General features: G+C 44.6%; 1 protein-coding gene across 1 annotated transcript in view; it reads left to right on the top strand.

Moving 5' to 3' along the window:
• NID2 (nidogen 2) overlaps window positions 1-21,851 on the top strand; it is a gene marked incomplete at its 5' end in the record, with an annotated part of 95,929 nt that overhangs the window by 67,122 nt on the left and 6,956 nt on the right. The window contains 5 exon segments of the mRNA XM_077466799.1: window positions 2,639-2,808; window positions 14,358-14,487; window positions 17,927-18,098; window positions 19,990-20,147; window positions 21,446-21,569. Coding sequence (XP_077322925.1) covers window positions 2,639-2,808; window positions 14,358-14,487; window positions 17,927-18,098; window positions 19,990-20,147; window positions 21,446-21,569 — 754 coding nt within the window.

Genomic DNA, 21,851 nt, shown 5'->3' with positions numbered 1-21,851 from the left:
GAAATAAAAAGTGCCATCCGCCCCCAGCAGTGCCATCCGCCCCCAGCAGTGCCATCCGCCCCCAGCAGTGCTATCTGCCCCAGTGCCATCCACCCCAGTGCTACCTGCCCCCAGTGCCATCCACCCCAGTGCTACCTGCCCCCAGTGCCATCCACCCCAGTGCTACCTGCCCCCAGTGCCATCCACCCCAGTGCTACCTGCCCCCAGTGCCATCCACCCCAGTGCTACCTGCCCCCAGTGCCATCCACCCCAGTGCTACCTGCCCCCAGTGCCATCCACCCCAGTGCTACCTGCCCCCAGTGCCATCCACCCCAGTGCCACCTGCCGTCAGTGCCACCTGCCCCCAGTGCCACCTGCCGTCAGTGCCACCTGCCGTCAGTGCCACCTGCCGTCAGTGCCACCTGCCGTCAGTGCCACGTGTCATCAGTGCCACATAGTGCCATCTGTCATCAGTGCCACGTATCAGTGCCATTTGTCATCAGTGCCACCTGTCAGTGTCACGTGCCATCTGTTGTCAGTGTCACGTGTCATCAATGCCACTTATCAGTGCCATCTGTCATCAGTGTCACGCGTCATCGGTGGCATGTATTAGTGCCATCTGTCATCGGTGGCACATATTAGTGCCACGTGTCATCAGTGCCACGTATTAGTGCCACGTGTCATCAGTGCCACGTATAAGTGCCACGCGTCATCAGTGCCACATATTAGTGCCATCTGTCATCAGTGCCACATATTAGTGCCATCTGTCATCAGTGCCACCTGTCATCATTGCCACGTATCAGTGCCATCTGTCATCAGTGTCACGTGTCATTGTCCTGGTGCTTCAAAAGTGTAATAAATAGTCAACAAGTTAGATGTGTAACTTATGTTCCTAGAACACATGATGGCGCTACCTGCATGTTGGGCCTCTCTATGTGGCCAGGCTGTGAAAAAGTCCCACACATGTGGTATTGTAATACTCAGGAGGAGTAGCAGAATTTTTTGGGGGGTGTCATTTGTGGTATACACATGCCACGTGAGAGAAATAACCTATTACAATGACAATTTTGTGGAGAAAAAAAAAAAAAATGAAAAATCTTAATTTTGCAAAGAATTGTGGGAAAAAAATGACAACATCAAAAAGCTCACTATACCTCTTACTAAATAACTTGGAATGTCTACTTTCCAAAAAGGGGTCATTTGGGGGGTATTTGTACTTTCCTGACTTGTTCGGGTCACAAGAAGCGAGATAGGCCACCAGTACATCAGATGTGATCAATTTTGTGCGATTCGCACCACAGCTTGTAGACTCTCTAACTTTCACAAAGACCAAATAATATCCACTAATTTGGGTTATTTTTACCAAAGACATGTAGCAGTATAAATTGTGACCAAAATTTATGAAGAAAAATTAATAATTTGCATAATTCTGTCACAGAAACAAAGAAATATGCGTTTTTTTTCAAAATTTTCGGTCTTTTTTCATTTATAGCGCAAAAAATAAAAACCCCAGAGGTGATCAAATACCACCAAAAGAAAGCTCTATTTGTGGGAAAAAAAGGACAAAAAATTCATTTGGGTACAGTGTTGCATGACTGAGTAATTGTCATTCAAAGTGTGAGAGCACCGAAAGCTGAAAATTGGTCTGGGCAGGAAGGTGTTTAAGTGCCCTGTAAGCAAGTGGTTAAACCTGAACACACATGAATTACACAGGTAAGAGCACAAAGGGAGTTTAATACCTTAATCAGCCGCAGAACCCGTGTAATTCATATGTGTTCATTTTTTAAAGGGATGAGGTGGCAACCCTACAATAGGTGTGTGCCAGGCTTAAAGTGGGAATAAACCCCCGACATATACCCAGGGAAGTGACTGGTCTCGGGTGACACACAGAGATGAAACAAATCCTCCTACATAAGTTGTACCTGTCTATCTGCAGTCTTCTCTTCTCTACGTCCATTCAAAGTGCTGAATTTACAGCTTGTGTGAGTGTTCTGAAACAAAAAAAAAAAGTGGTGAAATTACTCTCTGCAGCGCTCAGAGAGGAATGCTGATTGGAGGATAGGGGCATACCACCCCCCTCACACAGCACACAGGAACAGAGCTGAAGCTGTCAATCAGCTGGAGTTCCCTCCCTTGTCACCATTTGTCGCTTGGTGTCAGGAAAACTTGTCATAATTGATTCATGCTGATAGCAGAGAAATGAAGCAGCAGACAAAAATGACACTTGGTGTTCTGGATTGAGTCAAGTACACACTATAGAGGGATATGCTTTGCTCATATTTCATGTCTGAGGTTTAGAACCAACTCTGGGCAAAAGAAAACAAACACTCCATGTGCCCTTGAAAACTCAGGTATTACCTTGTAAAATTAGCAGTGACGTCATCAGCGGAAGCTTTGGGAGGGGCCCAGCAGGTCACACCCACTACAGGCTGCCTGCAGAGGGAAGAGACCAGGCCCCTCCCCCGCCACAAGGAGAGAGTAGTCTTTATTACAGGAGGCTCCTGCACAGAGGGATTACTGCACAGGTCTGGAAGAAATACACAAAGTACACCATGATTCCGGTCTATAGACATTTGATTGTGCTGGAGTTCAGCTTTAAGATGCCAGCTGTTGGGGTTTCGGCACCGTTTTTCTGATCATCTGCTTTCATATGTTGCAGGCTTACCAAGTGTAGCTCCTCCGACTGTGCGACCAACGCCACGCCCTGATGTGACTCCTCCCACATCTGGCACGTATCTCCTGTATGCACAGGGCCAGCAGATCGGATACCTACCACTGGATGGCGTGAAGTTCCGCAAGGACAAAGCGAGGACGCTCCTGGCACTACATGTAAAGTATCTTTCATATCCCAGAGATTTCGCATTTCAAGTCCCCTCCGTGCTGTATACAGGATTACACTTAATGGGCGGCTCAATCGTCATCACAATATTTTAATCAAAGTGGTGGAATTTAGGCAAATGTGATGTGACTTTGGCTTTATTATTGTTTTGGAGTAAAAACTAAATTCACGCTGTCGTACGTTCTGATGGAACATATACCGATCAGCCATAACATTATAACCATCCACCTAATATTGAGTAGGTCCCTCTTTTGCTGCCCAAACAGCCCTGACCCAACAAAATATGGACACACCTAGACTTCTGAAGGTATGCTGTGGACCAAGCTGTCTGTAGCAGTTCCCTTAAGCCTCCACCAGCTTGCCTTCTTCCCCAGGTGATGGCACCAAGCTGTCAGTAGCAGATCCTCCAAGTCTCCGGCAGCTTGCCTTCTTCCCCAGGTGATGGCACCAAGCTGTCAGTAGCAGATCCTCCAAGTCTCCGGCAGCTTGCCTTCTTCCCCAGGTGATGGCACCAAGCTGTCAGTAGCAGATCCTCCAAGTCTCCGGCAGCTTGCCTTCTTCCCCAGGTGATGGCACCAGGCTGTCAGTAGCGGATCCCCTAAGCCTCCACCAGCTTGCCTTCTTCCCCAGGTGATGGCACCAAGCTGTCAGTAGCAGATCCTCCAAGTCTCTGGCAGCTTGCCTTCTTCCCCAGGTGAGTGACGCACACGCACCTGACCACCGACATGATGTAAAAGAAAATGTGATTAATCAGACCAGGCCATCTTCTTCCATGGCTCCGTGTTGCAGTTCTGATGCTGTCGTGCCCATTGTAGGTGCTTTTGGGCCTTGTCCACCCCATGACCCTGTTTGCTGGTTGCCTGGTTTTCTGTCCTTGCACCACTTTTGGTTGGTCCAGACAACTGCAGTCCGGAAAAACCCCACAAAAGCTGCAGGTTTTAGAGATGCTCTGACCCAGTCTTCTAGCCATTACAGTTTGGCCCTTGTTAAACTTGGTTGCTTGCAACACATCAACTTCAGGAATAACATGTTCATTTGCTGCTTAATATAACCCACCCACTTTCAGATGCCATTGTCACGAGATAATCAATGGTAATTACTTTACCTTTCAGTGTTCATAATGTTGTGGCTGATTGGTGTATGTTCCTGCTAATGAGACTCACCCTCTCTTTTTGTCCTGGCGTCTATTGTCACTGGGAAGAAATATGATGAGAAAATCCAAAAATATATGTTGTCACCAGAACAGGAATAGAGGGGAAAACCTTTCTCTGGGGACATCTCTTCTAAGAACAACAGTCTAAGAGGGGATAGTTACATAGTAGGTGAGGTTGAAAAAAGACACAAGTCCAACCTATGTGTGCGATTATATGTCAGTATTACATTGTATATCCCTGTATGTTGCAGTCATTCAGGTGCTTATCTAATAGTTTTTTGAAACTATCGATGCCCCCCCGCTGAGACCACCTCCTGTGGAAGGGTATTCCACATCCTTGCCGCTCTTACAGTAAAGAACCCTCTATGTAGTTTAAGGTTAAATCTAATTTCTTCTCATTTTAAAGAATGGCCACATGTCTTATTAAACTTCCGCTGAAAAGTTTTATCCCTATTGTGGGGTCACCAGTCCGGTATTTGTGTATTGAAATCATATCCCCTCTCAAGCGTCTCTTCTCCAGAGAGAATAAGTTCAGTGCTCACAACCTTTCCTCACAACTAATATCCTCCAGACCCTTCATTAGCTTTGTTGCCCTTCTTTGTAGTCACTCCATTTCCAGTACATCCTTCCTGAGGACTGGTGCCCAGAACTGGACAGCATACTCCAGGTGCAGCCGGACCAGAGTCTTGTAGAGCGGGAGAATCGTTTTATCTCTGGAGTTGATCCCTTTTTAATGCCAATATTCTGTTTGCTTTGTTAGCAGTAGCTTGGCATTGCATGCCATTGCTGAACCTATCATCTACTAGGACCTCCAGGTCCTTTTCCATCTTAGATTCCCCCAGAGGCTCTCCCCCCAGTGTATAGATTGCAGTCATATTTTTGCCACCCAAATGCATTATTTTAAATTTTTCCACATTAAACCTCATTTGCCTTGTAGTTGCCCACCCCATTAATTTGTTCAGATATTCTTGCAAGGTTTCCACATCCTGCAGAGAAGTTATTGCCCTGCTTGGCTTAGTAGCCTCCACAAATACAGAGATTGAACTGTTTACCCCATCCCCATCCTCCAGGTCGTTTATAAACAAATAAAATAGAATTGGTCCCAGCACAGAACCCTGGGGGACCCCACTACCCACCCCTGTCCATTCCGAGTACTCCCCATTTATCACCACCCTCTGAACTCGCCCTTGTAGCCAGTTTTCAACCCATGTACTCACCCTATGGTCCATGCAAGTGGACCTTACTTTGTACAGTAAACGTTTATGGGGAACTGTGTCAAATGCTTTTGCAAAATCCAGATACACCACGTCTACGGGCCTTCCTTTATCTAGATGGCAACTCACCTCCTCATAGAAGGTTAATAGATTGGTTTGACGAGAAAAATTCTTCATGAATCCATGCTGATTACTGCTGATGATGCCGCTTTCTTTACTAAAATCTTGTATATAGTCCCTTATCATCCCCTCCAGGAGCTTGCATACTATTGATGTTAAGCTAACTGGTCTGTAATTCCCAGGGATGTATTTTGGCCCTTTTTAAATATTGGTGCTACATTGGGTTTTCTCCAATCAGCTGGTACCTGTCAGAAACCATAAATCAAACAGAGAAAAAAGTACAGTTAAATCACACTTGTTTATTAATAATAATAATAAAAAGGTAAACTTAGTAAAAACATAGCCAGAGTTCAGGAACCCGGAACAGATAGTCCGACAAGCCAAAACGTCAGGGAGCCAGAGATGAGCATAGTAGAACAGCAAGCAGGATTTGGAGCCAGAAGGAATGTCAGCCAAGCAAGTCTTTAACAGGAACACAGGAGAGCGTCTCTAGAGATGTGACCAAGGTGATGGCAGAGATCATCTGGACTGGTTGGCTTAAGTAGGCAGGACTGACGAGCAGGATATCATCAACAGGAGAGTCACTGTGGAGAGATAGGAGCTGGCAATTAGCCGACAGCTGGGTGGCCAGCTTTGAGAAGGGCTAAGCCCAGCCCTGACTGTACCATTCCCATTAGTAGACTGTCAGTAAAAATTAGGAACAATGGTCTGGCAATTACTTGACTAAGTTCCCTAAGGACCCTCGGTTGCAAGCCATCTGGTCCTGGTGACTTATAAATGTTAAGTTTTCCAACTCTATCTCTAATTCTGTCCTCTGTTAGCCATGAGGGTGCTTCCCGTGATGTGTCATGAGGATAAACACTGCAGTTTTGGTTACTGAAGCCCCCCCCCCAATTCCTTTGTGAAGACTGAGGAAAAGAATAAATTCAATACCTTCCCCATCCTCCCATCCTTTGTAACTATATTTCCTTCCTCATTCTTTATGGGGCCAATATGGTCCATCTTCCCTTTTTTACTGTTTGCATACTTAAAGAATTTCTTGGGATTTTTTTTTGCTCTCCTCTGTGTCTTTTGTGTTCTAGCTTAGCCGCCCTAATTGCACCCTTACATTTCTTCTTGCGTTCTCTGTAACATCTGAATGCTGATGATGATTCCTCAGCCTTGTATTTTTTGAAGGCCTTCTCCTTTGCTTTTATATGCATATTTTCATTGGAGTTAAGCTATCCAGGATTTTTGTTCACTCTTTTAAATTTATTTCCCAATGGGATGCACTGGCTCATGCCCTTATTTAATATGTTCTTAAAGCAAAACCATCTCTACTCTGTGTTTGTTCCTAAGATTCTGTCCCAATTTATATCTTTTAGCAAGGCTCGTAGTTTAGGCTCTTTTGAAATTCAGTGTCTTGTCTATTTTGTGTGATTTATGCTGAAGCTAATTGACCTGTGATCGTGGTTTCCTAAATTGCCCCTTATTTCCACATCCATGATCAGGTCTGTATTGTTGGTAATCAGTAGGTCTAGTAACTTTGTTTCTAGTTGGTGCGTCTACCATCTGACCCATGAAATTGTCCTGCAAGACATTTAGGAACTAGCGAGCCTTAGATGAATGCGCGGTTCCTTCTGCCCAGTCTATGTCCCCCATTATGATGACACTTTCCATCCTTGCTGCTAATCCAAATTGTGATGGGAGGTTCCGTCATCTCTCACATTCACGTTTACATTATTCTTGATATACAGGCATACCCCTCCCCCTTTTTTACCCTCTCTGTCCCTGCGAGAAAGCTCTACCTCAAGACTCTTAACAGGTTTTCTTCTAAGATTTCCCTGTATTTGGCTTCATCCATCTTCCCATAAACTCTGACCAATTTCCCTGTTCCTGCTGAAAAAAAGCATTCCTACAATATGAGGCTGCCACCACCATGTTTCACGGTGGGGATGGTGTGTTCAGGGTGATGGGCAGTGTTAGTTTTCTGCCACACATAGCGTTTTTTGCTTTTAGGCCAAAAAGTTCAATTTTGGTCTCATCTGACCAGAGCACCTTCCACCACAGTTTTGCTGGGTTCCCCACATGGCTTCTCGCAAACTGCAAACAGGACTTCTTATGGCTTTCTTTCAACAATGTCTTTCTTCTTGCCACTCTTCCATAAAGGCCAGATTTGTGGAGTGCACGACTTTTGGCTGAGAGAGCCATGAACGCCACATATTTTAAAATGTAATTCCATGAGAGCCATACAATGTTAAAAACTAATTTTTTTATTTTATTGTTTTTTTAATCGATTAATAGACCAATTAGAATTATAACTGTAATATCCACGTCATATCCACATCTCCCCTACGATTGTTTGCTTGCTTACCACTACACAGGCAGGCAGATCCACGAGCCATTGAGGCGGGTGATGATGACGTCAGTGCGCCACTCACCTAGGCCGCCGCAAGGTGTACCAAGATGGCCGCAGCTCCGGAGCTAGGCCAGAAGCTGCGGCCTTTCCTATGGGCTCAATCCGCAGATCGGCACACCGCGCAATCCGCGAATTGAGAGGTGAGAGCCAGATGCAGCCATCAAAAGAGCCACATCTGGCTCGAGAGCCATAGGTTCCCTACCCCTGGTCTATCACATAAAACCCCAATAAATTACATTTACGTTTTTGGTTGCAACATGAAAAATGTAGAAAATTTCAAGGGGTGTGAATACTTTTTCAAGGCGCTGTACTTTAACCACTTGCCGCCCGCCCTATTACAAATTGACGGCGGCAAAGTGGTTTCATTATCCTAACCGGACGTCATATGACGTGATTAGGATAATAAGCCGCTGCGCGCCCCCGGGGGCGCGCATCGCGGCGATCGTTGTTGCGGGGTGTCAGTCTGACACCCGGCAACTACGATCTCGGTAAAGAGTCTCCGACGGAGACTCTTTACCATGTGATCAGCCGTGTCCAATCACGGCTGATCACAGTGTAAATGGGAAGAGCCGGTGATCGGCTTTCCCTCACTCGCGTCTGTCAGACGCGAGTAGAGGAGAGCCGATCGGCTGCTCCTCTGACAGGGGGGGTCTGTGCTGATCGATTATCAGCACAGCCCCCCCGAGGATGCCCACACTGGACCACCAGGGACACCACTAGACCACCAGGGAAAAGGTAATAAAAATCCATAATCCTCCCTAGACCACCAGGGTGCCAGTCAGCACAATGGGTGCCAATCAGTGCCCATGATGGATGCCAATCAGTGGCCACAATGGGCATCACTGATTGGCATGCATTATTGTTTGGCACTGATTGGCATCCATTACTATAACACCGATGCCGCCTATGAGTGCCCACCTGTGCCGCCTATGAGTGCCCACCTGTGCCGCCTATGAGTGCCCACCTGTGCCGCCTATGAGTGCCCACCTGTGCCGCCTATCCATGCCCACCTGTGCCGCCTATCCATGCCCACCTGTGCCGCCTATCCATGCCCACCTGTGCCGCCTATCCATGCCCACCTGTGCCGCCTATCCATGCCCACCTGTGCCGCCTATCCATGCCCATCCGTGCCGCCCATCCGTGCCAGCTATCAGTGCCAATTTGTGCCACCTATCAGTGTCCGTCCGTGTCGCCCATCCGTGTCGCCCATCCGTGTCGCCCATCCGTGTCGCCCATCCGTGTCGCCCATCAGTGCCACTTCATTGGTGCCCATCAGTGCCACCTTATCAGTGCCCATCAGTGTAGCCCCATCAGTGCCCATCAGTGAAGGAGAAAACATACTTATTTACAAAGTTTTGAAACTGAAACAAAAAAAACATTTTTTTTTTCAAAATTTTCGGTATTTTTTTATTTGTAGCGCAAAAAATAAAAACCGTAGAGGTGATCAAATACCACCAAAATAAAGCTCTATTTGTGGGAAAAAAATGATAAAAATTTAATTTGGGTACAGTGTAGCATGACCGCGCAATTGTCATTCAAAGTGCGACAGCGCTGAAAGCTCAAAATTGGTCTGGGCAGGAAGGTGTTTAAGTGCCCTGTATTGAAGTGGTTAAAAAAAAAAAAAAAAAAAGTTTTTATATTGCCATTTGAAGTCTTGAAAACCATTTTGTAAGCCGTCCATAAAAGCCCAGCGCATGACGGTGTTCTCTGTCGCACTGGGTAAATCTTTTTCCCGCAGCCCAGCAATGTTGCTTCCACCAGAGCAGGAAATGGGATCTGCGTCTCAGAAATAATTACAATGAACGTTACGGCCGTGTTAGCGGTCACAGAAAACACTGATTCCCACAAGAAAGCAGATCCGACACATGTGTAGGTTGTAATGTGCCCCAGCCAAGTCTGCTGGAGGAGGCGGAGGTCTATGGCGTCCAGCTGTGCGAGATTTGTTCCAGATCCCAACCGCCCCCCCGGCCCTCCCAGAGAATCCTCGCCATTGTTAGTCAGCGAAAGCCTTGGGGAAGTACCTACAGCCCCTGGTTCTGGGTTTTCTTTCCACTTCCATATGCTATGAGCCATGCTTTCCTGATTAGAATCGCTTGTAGAATGTTGGGGAAGGATGTTTTCAAGTACTAATTAAAGTAGGAACTTGGCCAAAATGAATCGGGAAAAGCACGACACCCGTATCCGGACTGTTCTCATACCAGGCATACGTTTTTGTTAAAGGATCAGTGCACTTTAATATAAAATACCTTTTATCCTTTTTTTTTTTTTTTTTTTCTCCCTTCCCCTGACATAAGCTGACCCACTCCATCGATGTGTAGTTACCCCAATCCGATGGCTTTGCTGTCCTGGGAATGACTGCGTGTTACAGCTCTATAGACTTCTATGGGGCTGTGTCCTGAGGTCGGACATGATCGGAGAAGGTCCCACAGAAGTCTATGGGTTGTAACACGCAGGCGCAACCAGCACAGTAAATACTCGCAGTGCGCGATCTACAGCAGAACCGTGGCCCGGCCGATGAAGCTCTATATATATCTGTGGAGGGGAAGGTTAGGTCAGGGTATGGGTAAGGGCATTTAACCACTTTAATACCAGGCACTTGGATGCCTTCCTGCCCACGCCAATTTTAAGCTTTCAGCGCTGTCACAATTTGAATGACAATTGCGCGGTCATGCTACACTGTACCCAAATGAATTTTTTTTATCATTTGGTTCCCACAAATAGAGTTTTCTTTTGGTAGTATTTGATCACCTCTGCGATTTATTTTTTGCGCAACAAATAAAAAAAAGAACATAAATTTTGGAAAAAAACGTTTTTTCTTTGTTTCTGTTAAAAAATTTTTGTAAATAAGTACGTTTTCTTCTTCAATGACGGGCACTGATGAGGTGGTACTGATGATGACCATTGATAGGTGGCACTGGTATGTAACACTGATGGGCACTCATAGGTGGCACTGATGGGTACTTATGGGTGGCACCGATAGGTGGCATGGATGGGCACTGATAGCTGGGCACTGCTGGACAATGATGGGTGGCATTGCTGAGCATCACTGTTTTTATTTTGCTACATGATGGTGCCAGACAGTGCACTGACTGGCACAGATTGGGCATCACTTGCACATGTGGATGGCCATGGGGTACCTACTTTGCCATCCACATGTTGTCCACTTCCCTGGTAGTCCAGGTGGCTTCCCTGGTGGTCTAGTGTGGGCATCTGGGGGGGGGTTAGCGCTGATAAATAATCAGCACAAACCCCCCGTCAGGAGAGCCGCCAGTCGGCTCACCTCTACTTGCGTCTGTCAGACGAGCACAAGCCAATCAACGGCTCTTCCTGTTTACATCGTGATCAGCCATGATTGGACATGGCTGATCACATGGCAAAGAGCCTCAGACTGACACACCGCTCCACCAATCACCGCGATGCGCGGCCCCTACGGGCGTGCGGCGGAGTGTTATCCTGAAGGATGTCATATGACAGGATAACTGGAACCACTTCCCGGACGTCAATTTGCTAAAAAAAAAAAAAAACATCAGTCCGCTTTGTTTTACAATGCATGTACGCTTTTAAGATGTCTAGACGTGTGCAATCCGTTTAGTTCCGAATTAGTTTTTTTTTGACAAATACATTAATTCTGAAATTTCCAAATTTTTCAATTTCCGAAATTACGAAAATCTGAAAGAAAATCTGTAAAATTTGATATAACATCTAACTATTAAATTATAGGTATTGGAATTTCCTTTCAAATTTGGTCGTTAATGTAACGAGTACGAATTTATTCAAAGTTACAAATGATCTGAAATAACGAATGCCGTATGTAAACAAATGGAACATAACGATCTAATAATAATAAATAACAATAATAATAAAACCTTTTTATTATTAATTTGTTCCATTCCATTTGTTTAGATGCGGCATTCGTTATTTCGGATGATTCGTAACTTCAGATAAATTTTTATTCGTTACGTTCACAAACCGAAAATTCCAATACCTATAATTTAATCATTAGTTATTATTTAGAATTTTACTTATTTCCATTCTTTTTTTCCTTTTTTTTTTCAGATTTCCGAATTTCCGAAAAAAGCGAAAAAAAAAAAAAAAAAACGAAAGAAATTAAAATGAACTAATTTTTTTTGTTTGTCCGTGTGCATTTCTAAAGACATTTACATGATCTGCGTTTAGGGCTTCTCATTCACACTCACATGCCTGCCAGCTTGGGACGATTGGCTGTGTCCGTACAGCTGCTGCATCCCCATAGGCTGCCCGCACACAATAACTGGAGGTTCAAACTGCATAAACACACAGCCCGCTCGGAGTCCCGCTCAGGCCTCAGTGTGAATGAGGCTTCTAGATGAACTCTATGCAAACCGTTAATTACACATAAGGCTTACACAGCTCTGCCAAACAGCATAGTCATGTTTGGCATGGCAGGGGATCAGGTTTTCTTCTGCTGCAGTTAGGGAACACCTATAGGCATTGCCCCTTCCTCCAGCCTGTGACTGGACAGTAAAAGAGAAGCAGAAGACTAATGAGTTCATCTCTGTACCATTCTGCTCTCACCCCTCCTTTGTTGGTACATGAACACTGGAGCACAGCTATTGGCTCCCTGATTGGGCAACGTCGCCAGCCTGAGCTATACAGGGACTTGAGGCTGATACTGAGCCACATTCAGGTACACTAAAAAATAAAATAAAATGAAATGTCTTATTAATAAAGACAGAGCTGCAATAATTTGTGTACTTTATATCTGCATGGAGTTCAGCTTTCGGCTAGGACAGTGATGGCAAACCTTGGCACCCCAGATGTTTTGGAACTACGTTTCCCATGATGCTCCTGTGCTCTGTGGTATAGATGAGCATCATGGGAAATGTAGTTCCAAAACATCTGGGGTGCCAAGGTTCGCCATCACTGGGCTGGGATATAGGCAATCTGAGAGACACTATATTGTCAAAAGTATTGGGACACCTGCCTTTACATGAACTTTAATGGCATCCCAGTCTTAGCCCGTAGGGTTCATTATTGAGTTGGCCCGCCCTTTGCAGCTATAACAGCTTCAACTCTTCTGGGAAGGCCGTCCACAAGGTTTAGGAGTGTGTCTATGGAAATGCTTGACCATTCTTCCAGAAGGGCATTTGTGAGGTCAGGTACTGATGTTGGACGTGAGGAGCTTGGCTTGCAGTCACCGCTCTAATTCACCCCAAAGGTGTTCTATCATAAAGACATGGGTGAGCGAGTTTGGGGTGGAGGAACTTGACTGGCCTGCAAAGAGTCCTGACCTCAACCCAATAGAACACCTTTGGGATGAATTAGAGTGCAGACTGTGAGTCAGGTCTTCTCATGACCTCAAAAATGCGCTTCTGGAAGAATGGTCAAACATTCCCATAGACACGCTCCTAAACCTTGTGGACGGCCTTCCCAGAAGAGCTGAAGCTATTTTAGCTGCAAAGGGTGGGCCAACTCAATATCGAACCCTATGGACTAAGACTGGGATGCCATGTTGCGTGTAAAGGCAGGTGTCACAATACTTGTGACAATATAGTGTATATGATCTCATCGTCCTCGGTCTGGTTCATGGATTTCATTCAGTTGAAAAATGGATGGTAGTTTTTTGGGGGGAATGTTACAGGGGCCATCCATATAGGATGTCCATATCTCCCACCACTGCTATAGTCGTGCAAAGTCTTCAGTACTGCCACTTGCACCAGTGACAATGGCTGTATAGCCATAATGCATAGCCCGGGCGGGGGCTTTGTCCGATTTAGCCAAAACATATTTCCTTTAGCTCTTCTTAGTGTAAGGAAAGGTTTGTTGCCGTCTTTGCCCCATTTGGGAGATTTCCTTCATTTCTTGACCCCCTAGATGCAACAGAGAGAGGAAATCTCTCCGAAGTGAGGGAAGTCCAATCTCCGACAATGTTCACCAGAATGGCCATCGCCGTGGAAGGGTTTATTTTCATCCGCTGTTCTATTGACAATCCTAAAATATATATATTTTTCTCCCAGTGACAATGGTCTCGGGGACAAATAGAGGCTTTAGATGCACTTTAAAGTGGTGGTGGGGGGGGGGGGGGGCAAAGGCATAATGAGCTAGTATGCATAGCATACTAGCTCATTAGGAATAACTTGCCTGAGAATGAAGCCCTCAAAGCGGTCCTCCGTCTTCGTGTCTGCCACTGCCATGGATCCCGGAGTGACTTCCGGGTCTCGCTGCTCCGGCGCTGATTCGCTGGAGCAGCGGTGAGGTCACTCCCGCACATGGGAGCCAACACTCGTGGCATATCGCCGCAATCTGCGGCCTGCCCCAGTGCGCCTGTGCACCACTGTCTAAGGCGCATGTGCCGTAGACAGCGGTGCCTGTCTTTTTGGTAATATCTCCTAAACCGTGTAGGTTTAGGAGATATTTCTTGGACCTACAGGTAAGCCTTAATCTAGGCTTACCTGTAGGTCAAAGTGGTTTGTAAGGGTTTACAACCACTTTAAAAGGAGGTTCTGATGTGACTTTGATGCATGCTTGTTCTGGGTCAGTGATTCACACAGGGATCTGGTAGGAGTGAGGACGGGGCAAAGTATAGGAATGCACTTGCTGGGGGATAGGGAAGGGATTTTTAAATATCAAGTTTTCAATGGCAGAGGTTTGATGGCCCCCATGTGTGTCTTGCAGGGATCCATAGTAGTGGGCATTGATTATGACTGCCAAGAGAAGAAAGTGTACTGGACCGACGTCTCTGGACGTACAATCAGTCGAGCAGGCCTGGAGCCCGGGGCGGAACCAGAAGTCCTTATTAGCACAGGTAACTTTTTTTTGTTTTACGTTTTTTTTTTTTTTTCCGATCAGCAACACAAACTATGGCCCATAGCCGAACAATGCTACAAATATTGTAGGTAAATACAGCCGATTGTATTAAGATATCCCATAGACATGTAATAAATTGTAAGATTTTTATTGTGTCTGCACTTATGTAATGGAATGAGACCATATGGCTGCCCCTTTATGATGTCTAGATGCCCAGACCAAATTTACAGCATCTGCATGCATTGTTTACTGTGACAATAATCTGATAACAAATTCTCCCTAAATATTATTTTTAAGGAAATAATCAAAGGTAGGGGAAAAAAGTGGGATTTTGACGGTGCTTACATAAACTCAATAAGTAGATATTTTCAAATTAAATTATTATTTATTGAAAGATACAGTATTAAACCAACACATTAAAAATCGTGAGGTAGTTTACAAAGCAGTTTTGTAGCGATTGGGGTCCTGGAAACCAATAGCGGAGACATTCAATGCACACTATCTTTTTTTTTTTTTTTTTCCTTTACTCTGCAATAGCTTGCACATCCCCTGAGGAAGCTACTGGCGAAACATGTCGGGATAGTGTGCATTGAATGTCTCCGCTATTGGTTTCCAGGACCCCAATCGCTACAAAACTGCTTTGTAAACGACCTCACGATTTTTAATGTGTTGGTTTAATACTGTATCTTTCAATAAATAATAATTTAATTTGAAAATATCTACTTATTGAGTTTATGTAAGCACCGTCAAAATAACAACTTTTTTTTCCCCTACCTTTTATTTGATTATTTCATTCTGGGATGTGGTGCTAAAATTGCGTGTGGGTGTTTTCTAGTAATTGGACCAACAACAAATCCATTATTTTTAAAGGACATCCAAGTCAGATTAGGGTCTTAGGGCTCTTTCATACTGGCAGCAATGCTTGCTGCCCTCTGAAAAGCAATAGGCAGTGGATCACTTATCAGAGGGTGTTATAGCAGTGGCTAGCAGGCATTCAGGAGGCTCGTCTGCCGCCCTCTGATATCTGTTTTTTTTTTTTAAATTGTTGAACTGGTTTAAAGTGGTTGTGAAAGCTAAAGGTTTTTTTTTTTTTTTTTACCTTAGGGAATTCTCTGCAATAAAGTGGATGTAAACCTGAAATTCTTTTTTTGTTTGATGTCATAATGTAGAGTATAAGATTTCCTTATCATTTGAACCCGTCTTGCCACAAAGAGTTAATCCAGCTCTGAGCAATCCTCTTTTATTGTTCAGTGAGATAAATCTTTCCAAACAGAGACAAACTGTCACACCCTCCCCCATGCTGTGAGTGACAGGTGATTTACATATCTCGTGCACTAGCCTAAGAGACATGCATTCTTTTTTAATTCCCTCCCCCACTCCTTTCTTCTGATGCTCTGCCAGGATTGGCTGTTCCACACCTCAGCATGATTTGGCATGCTAGAGTCATGTGGGGACTTTTCTGGGTTTTCACTGGATGTTGGAGATCATAGCAGAAGTTCAGTGTAAGACATACACAGGAGAAAATGCATGGTGACAAGGGAGTGTAGAGTTGGGCGGGGAGGTCTACTGACATCACGACTCCACCCACTGAGCCCTGGAAAACAGACCCACCCACAGAATCTGCAGTTTTTCGGGTCTCAGAGCAGACAGAGGGGAGACATTTGACAAAAAAAGTATAAATGCAGGAGGTGTGTATATCCTTCTAGATAACCAATATTGCAGTAGTTTAGAAAGAATAAGAGTGGGTTTACATTCACTTTAGACCCCTTTCACACCACCGAGCCTATAGCGTCGGCGGGTAAAACGCCGCTATTTTTGTGGCGTTTTACCATCGGATTGCAGCGCATTTCGGCCGCTAGCAGGGCGCTTTTACCCCTTTCGCTAGCGGCTGAGAAAGGGTTAAAACCACCCGCAATGGCGGCGCTTTGCCAGTAGTAATACAGCGCTGCCCCATTGATTTCAATGCAGCGGTGGAGGGGCGGTAAACACACCGCTCTTTCACCGCTCCAAAGAAGCTGCTGGCAGGACTTTTCCTGACGTCCTGCCAGCGCAACGTTCTGGGGCTTTCACACTGGGTACAAAGGAGCGTGCTATTTCTAACGCTATAGCGCCTCAAAAACGCCCTCGGTGTGAAAGGGGTCTTAAGGTAAAAAAAAAAAATTTAAAAAAACTATGATCATCTCCTTCCCAGTCCCCCTAAATACTTACCTGAGCCTAATGTCAATCCCTCACTGTGCCCCAGATGGGGATGATTTTATTAATACTAATTGGCTTTTTTTTTATTGTAAGCTGTGACTTTATATTTAAATTCTTTTGATTTCTGTAATTGTGTCTGTTGTGGTATTAGAGGCGCACTGCCACCTTCAGGCAGCAGACACATCTGCAGCTAATGTTTATTTTGTGAATGAACCACTAGCCTGTATGTGATCAATAAAATTGACTGTAAAGTCCATCACATGATCTGGAATGACACGGATTGGCTCCTGATCATTAGGGGAGACCTTGGAGCTAACGTTTGACAACTTGAAAGTCTTATGCCAAGTACGACCGGACTTCCGGACTTGTTGACAGACTAGGTCCGATGGTATTCCTGAACGAAATGGACTTGGCCACACACGACCGGACTAAGTCCGTTAGTTTTGAACGTGATGACGTAAGACGGGACTAAACAAGGAACTTCAATAGCTGGTAGCCAATAGCTTCCCTTGCGTCGGACCAGCATACAGACTGTTGTCCCAATTTTTAGTGTGTCAGATAGATTTGAAACATGTTTTATTTCTAGGTCCATCTGACTTTTTGGGAAGAAAAGTCCACTAGAGCCCACACACGATCGAATTGTCCGCCGGACCAAGTCTGCGGGAAAGTCCGATCGTGCGTACGCGGCATTACACAGCTGTGCATTCCTCGTTCAAAGTTGGGAAAATGATTATTCCTACAGCACAGGGCGCCGTTCCTGTGGACGTTTACAGCCAGATTAAAGAGGAAGTAAACCCGGATGGGTTTACTTCCTCTTTCATTCCCTGCAAAGGTAAAGCATAATGGACTACTATGCATCGCATCGCATCTCATCGCATAGTAGTCCATTATGTGTCACTTACCTGAAACAGGAGCCAGCCAAGTCACCGCTGTCCCCTGTAGTCCGGAGCATCCATCTTCTCGGTGGGTCTCGCTGCTCCACCTCTGTCATTCGGCGAAGCCGCAATGACGTCACTCCCGCGAATGCGCACGGGAGCCGCCGCTCGCGGCATGTCGCCGTTGACCGTGGCGCGCTCAGTGCATGCGCCGTAGACAGCGGTGCCTGTCTTTCGGGAAATATCTCCTAATGTCATAGGTTCAGTATATCTCATTTTTAGTGAGAGATTTATGGGGGCGGCAGCTGAGGCGTACACTCTGTGTGTTATATTTCCACAATTTATTATTTTTTTTCTTGATCTTAGATCTGATGAGTCCGGAAGGCCTGGCCATCGATTATCTGCGGAAAACGATGTTCTGGACTGACAGCGGCACTGATAAAATTGAGAGCGCGCGGCTGGACGGAACATTCAGGAAAACCCTGTTTGACACGAACTTGGTGAATCCTCGTGCCATCACTGTGGACGCTGTACGAGGGTAAGTAGCACTGGCCATTCAATGGAGGTACACTGGCCATTATGTAAAGTTCATTTATTCAAGCCAGAAAGACTTAGTTTGCCAAAGTTAATGGTACTTTTGCCACATTGACTATTAGATAAGGTGATTGGCCATGTGTAACCACTGGACCTTTTGCTAAAACGTGATTGTTGGATAAGCAGATTAGCACGTTTCGGCTCCTTTTGGATTAGTAATTTATGGTGTAACGTGAAATATGGCCACCTACCCTAACATCCCCCAAACTGCCCCCTTATCCACTTACCTGAATTGCAGGGTGTTTCTTCCTGCGGGAATCTCTCAATTTGAAGACTGCAAGTCCCTTCCGCCACTATGGCCGGGGAAATCCCAGAGCACACACCGGCGCCACCACGTGATGTCACCACATTTTGTAGAGCATTGTTTACCTCCTTCAGCCCCAGAAGGTCCACCGCCTCCCATACAGACCTGGAGATAAACCATTGCAGGAACCTGTGCTGTGTGGCTGCAGTGCAGGCCCGAATGCGAACAATTAATTAATTTATTGTTTTTATTTGGATGAATTATTTTTTGCAAAATGTGGACTGCGCCTTTTAATTCACCATTTGTTTTCATATCTATATAAAAAAAGAGAGATAACGATCTCTCTCTATATATATCTATATATATATATATATATATATATATTGATTTAGATATCTCTTATATTTTTTTATATATATATATCTAAAGCAATCTATATAAATATAATCTCTCTTTTATTTATATATATATATATTTTTTTTTCTCTATATAGAGAGAGATATCTAAATCTCTCTCTCTTGTGTGTGTGTATATACACATACACACACACACACACACACCTCTCTCTCTCTCTCCCCCCCTCTCTCTCTCTCCCTCTCCCCCTCTCTCTATCTCCCCCTCTCTCTATCTCCCCCTCTCCCCCTCTCTCTCTCTCTATCTCCCCCTTTCTCTCCATCTCTCTCTCTATATATATATATATATATATTATATATATAGAGAGAGAGAGCGATATCTAAATCTCTCTCTCGTGTGTGTGTGTGTGTGTGTATATATATATACACACACATATATCTCTCTCTCTCTCTCTTCTCTCTCTCTCTCTCTCTCTCTCTCTCTCTCTCTCTCTCTCTCTCTCTCTCTCTCTCTCTCTCTCTCTCTCTCTCTCTCTCTCTCTCTCTCTCTCTCTCTCTCTCTCTCTATATATATATATATATATATTGATTTAGATACTGTATTTATTGGCGTATAGCACTCAAGTTTTCACCCTGAAAATCGGGTGCAAATAGTGTGTGCGTGTTATACGCCGATACTGCAATTTGGGCTGCCTAGGAGGGAACAGGGGGGACAGGACAAGAGACGTCAGATTACATACAGCGAGAATATCCTGTTTACTCAGCAGCCTCTGTAATAGGAAGCCCCTTCTCCTGGGCCGGCATTTGTCTATCATAGAACTTTGTATTAAAGAGGCTGCTGAGTAAACAGATTTGCTCTGTATGTAATCTGATGGCACTTGTTCCGTCCCATCCCTGTCTCCTCTGAGGCAGCAGTAATCTAAGGTGGGGCTGCATATGGGCATTCATCAAGCTGCAATGATGGGCAATGACCCTTATTTTGCTTCAAAGTTCATTATTTAAAATGTAAGGTTTTTTTTTTCCTTAAAACTTCCCTCCTAAAATGAAGGTGCATGTTATATGTTATATGTAGATAAATATTGATTTAGAGATATCTCTATCTATTATATGAGATATATAATCTTTCAAACACTTTTTTTATTTTATTTTTTATAACTCTTTATTATTTGTGGACTGAGGAAGAGGTGGATTGAAACAGAACACCGATGTTTATTGCTCTCTCTGTCTCTCCCCTGCAGGAACCTGTACTGGACAGACTGGAACAGAGAGGCTCCAAAGATCGAAACCTCTTACGTAGACGGCTCAAACAGGAGGATTCTGGTCAATGATAATCTTGGCTTACCCAATGGGCTGACATTTGATCCCTTCTCCAAACAAATATGTTGGGCCGATGCAGGTACTTTTATTCATATAATGTTCTCGTCTTCCCAACACTTTTTTTTTTTTTTTTAAACTTCCCATTTCCTTGGCTGCTGATTTAGGGTTAGACAGAATCTGTTGTAGCCATTCCTAAAAATGAAGAGGGATAACCCTGCAAATGCAAGTAAGCAGAATCCGGCAGACTTACAACCCCCTTTTTTTTTTTTCCAAGACTTGATTGGCTAGATATAAAACTGATCTGGCAACACATTTTAGATCTACATCGGACCCCATGGGGGTTTTACTAAAACCGCAGAGTGCAAAATCTGGTGCAGCTCTGCATGGTAGCCAATCGGCTTCTAACTTGTTCAATTAAGCTTGGACCAAAAAAAAAAAGAACCTGAAAGCTGATTGGTTTCTATGCAGAGCTGGAGCAGATATTACACTCTCCAGTTTTAGTAAATCAACCCCCCATGAGTCATAGCTTGTTGTGACCAAGACTGTATGTTACTGTATTATGTATGGGCAGCCTGATTATACCCAAGTTGATCGATAAACTTGGGTACAACCAGCCTGTCTGATTTTTCATGCGATTTTTTTTTTCTAGCAGTTATAGCCGCTAGCAATAATCACTGTGTTCTCCCGAATGGGATTGCTCCCCCTGCCCAGAGAACACAATAGCTTCATGGGAGGGATTCCCCATCAACACGGATTGTGTTGATTGGGGGAATAAAGCAATTTTCTTTACTACAACCTATGGTTGCAGGAAAGAAAGTCGCTTCATCCATGGCTGGCTTTAGGCTCCTTTTGCACGGGGCAGACTCCGCATAGATCAGCAGGGGATCTGTTTGGATGACCGGTCTGTGTCAGAATCAAACAGAGCCGGCGTTTCTCTGGGCAGTCGGGTGTAAACAGACTTCATTGTCCGTTTACATTCGACTGCCCTCCAATCTCCCTACAGATAAAAAAAAAATAAATAAATAAATTTGTAAGGTTATTTTCTTTTTGACGGATTGGATTGGGGGTAGATGGGTGTAAACGGACACAAGTTAGTTTACACCCGCCAATCCATAGGGGGGGGAATGGGGGATCCAATCAGGTCGACCCGACAAATTGGACCCTACATGTGAAAGGGGGCTCCTTTTTTTACTTTTTTTTTATACTCCTTTTTTTCATAACCGAAGCAGTATTTTAAACAAGTGGGTACACAAGTAGTGTGATCGATGGATGTTAATTATGCTAAGTGCAGTCAGCCATTACTCAGGGTTACCATTAGGGAATACCTAGTATGCTGTGTTTTGTTCATGGCGATTTATTTTTTTATTTTTTCCCCAGGAACCAAGAAACTAGAATGTATTCTGTCCAATGGAAGTGGACGGCGCGTTATACAGAGTAACCTCAATTATCCCTTCAGTGTTGTGGGCTTCGCCAATCACTTCTACCACACGGACTGGAGGAGGTAAGAAAGGACCATTACTTCCAATTGATTTAGGGCTCGTTCACACCGAACACAGTGCGGGAAACCAACAGTTCGTGTGCATTTTCCACACTGCATTCAAAACGCACTGTGTGTCATAAAATAAACAACGCCCTGAATGCAGTGCACGATACTACACTTACACTACCAAGTAATTTGATTAGGGGTACAGCGAATGTTTTTTTTGTGCCGAAACCGAAACTTAAAAATACACTAGGCTGAAACTTATTTTAAAAAAAGTTAATACAGGAGATGGTCAGAGAC

Source organism: Lithobates pipiens, unplaced genomic scaffold (genome assembly GCF_037356315.1).
Source record: "Lithobates pipiens isolate NorthernLeopardFrog02 unplaced genomic scaffold, aLitPip1_a1.2 Scaffold_37, whole genome shotgun sequence".
Taxonomy (NCBI): domain Eukaryota; kingdom Metazoa; phylum Chordata; class Amphibia; order Anura; family Ranidae; genus Lithobates; species Lithobates pipiens.
This window is presented reverse-complemented; position numbering and strand designations above follow the sequence as displayed.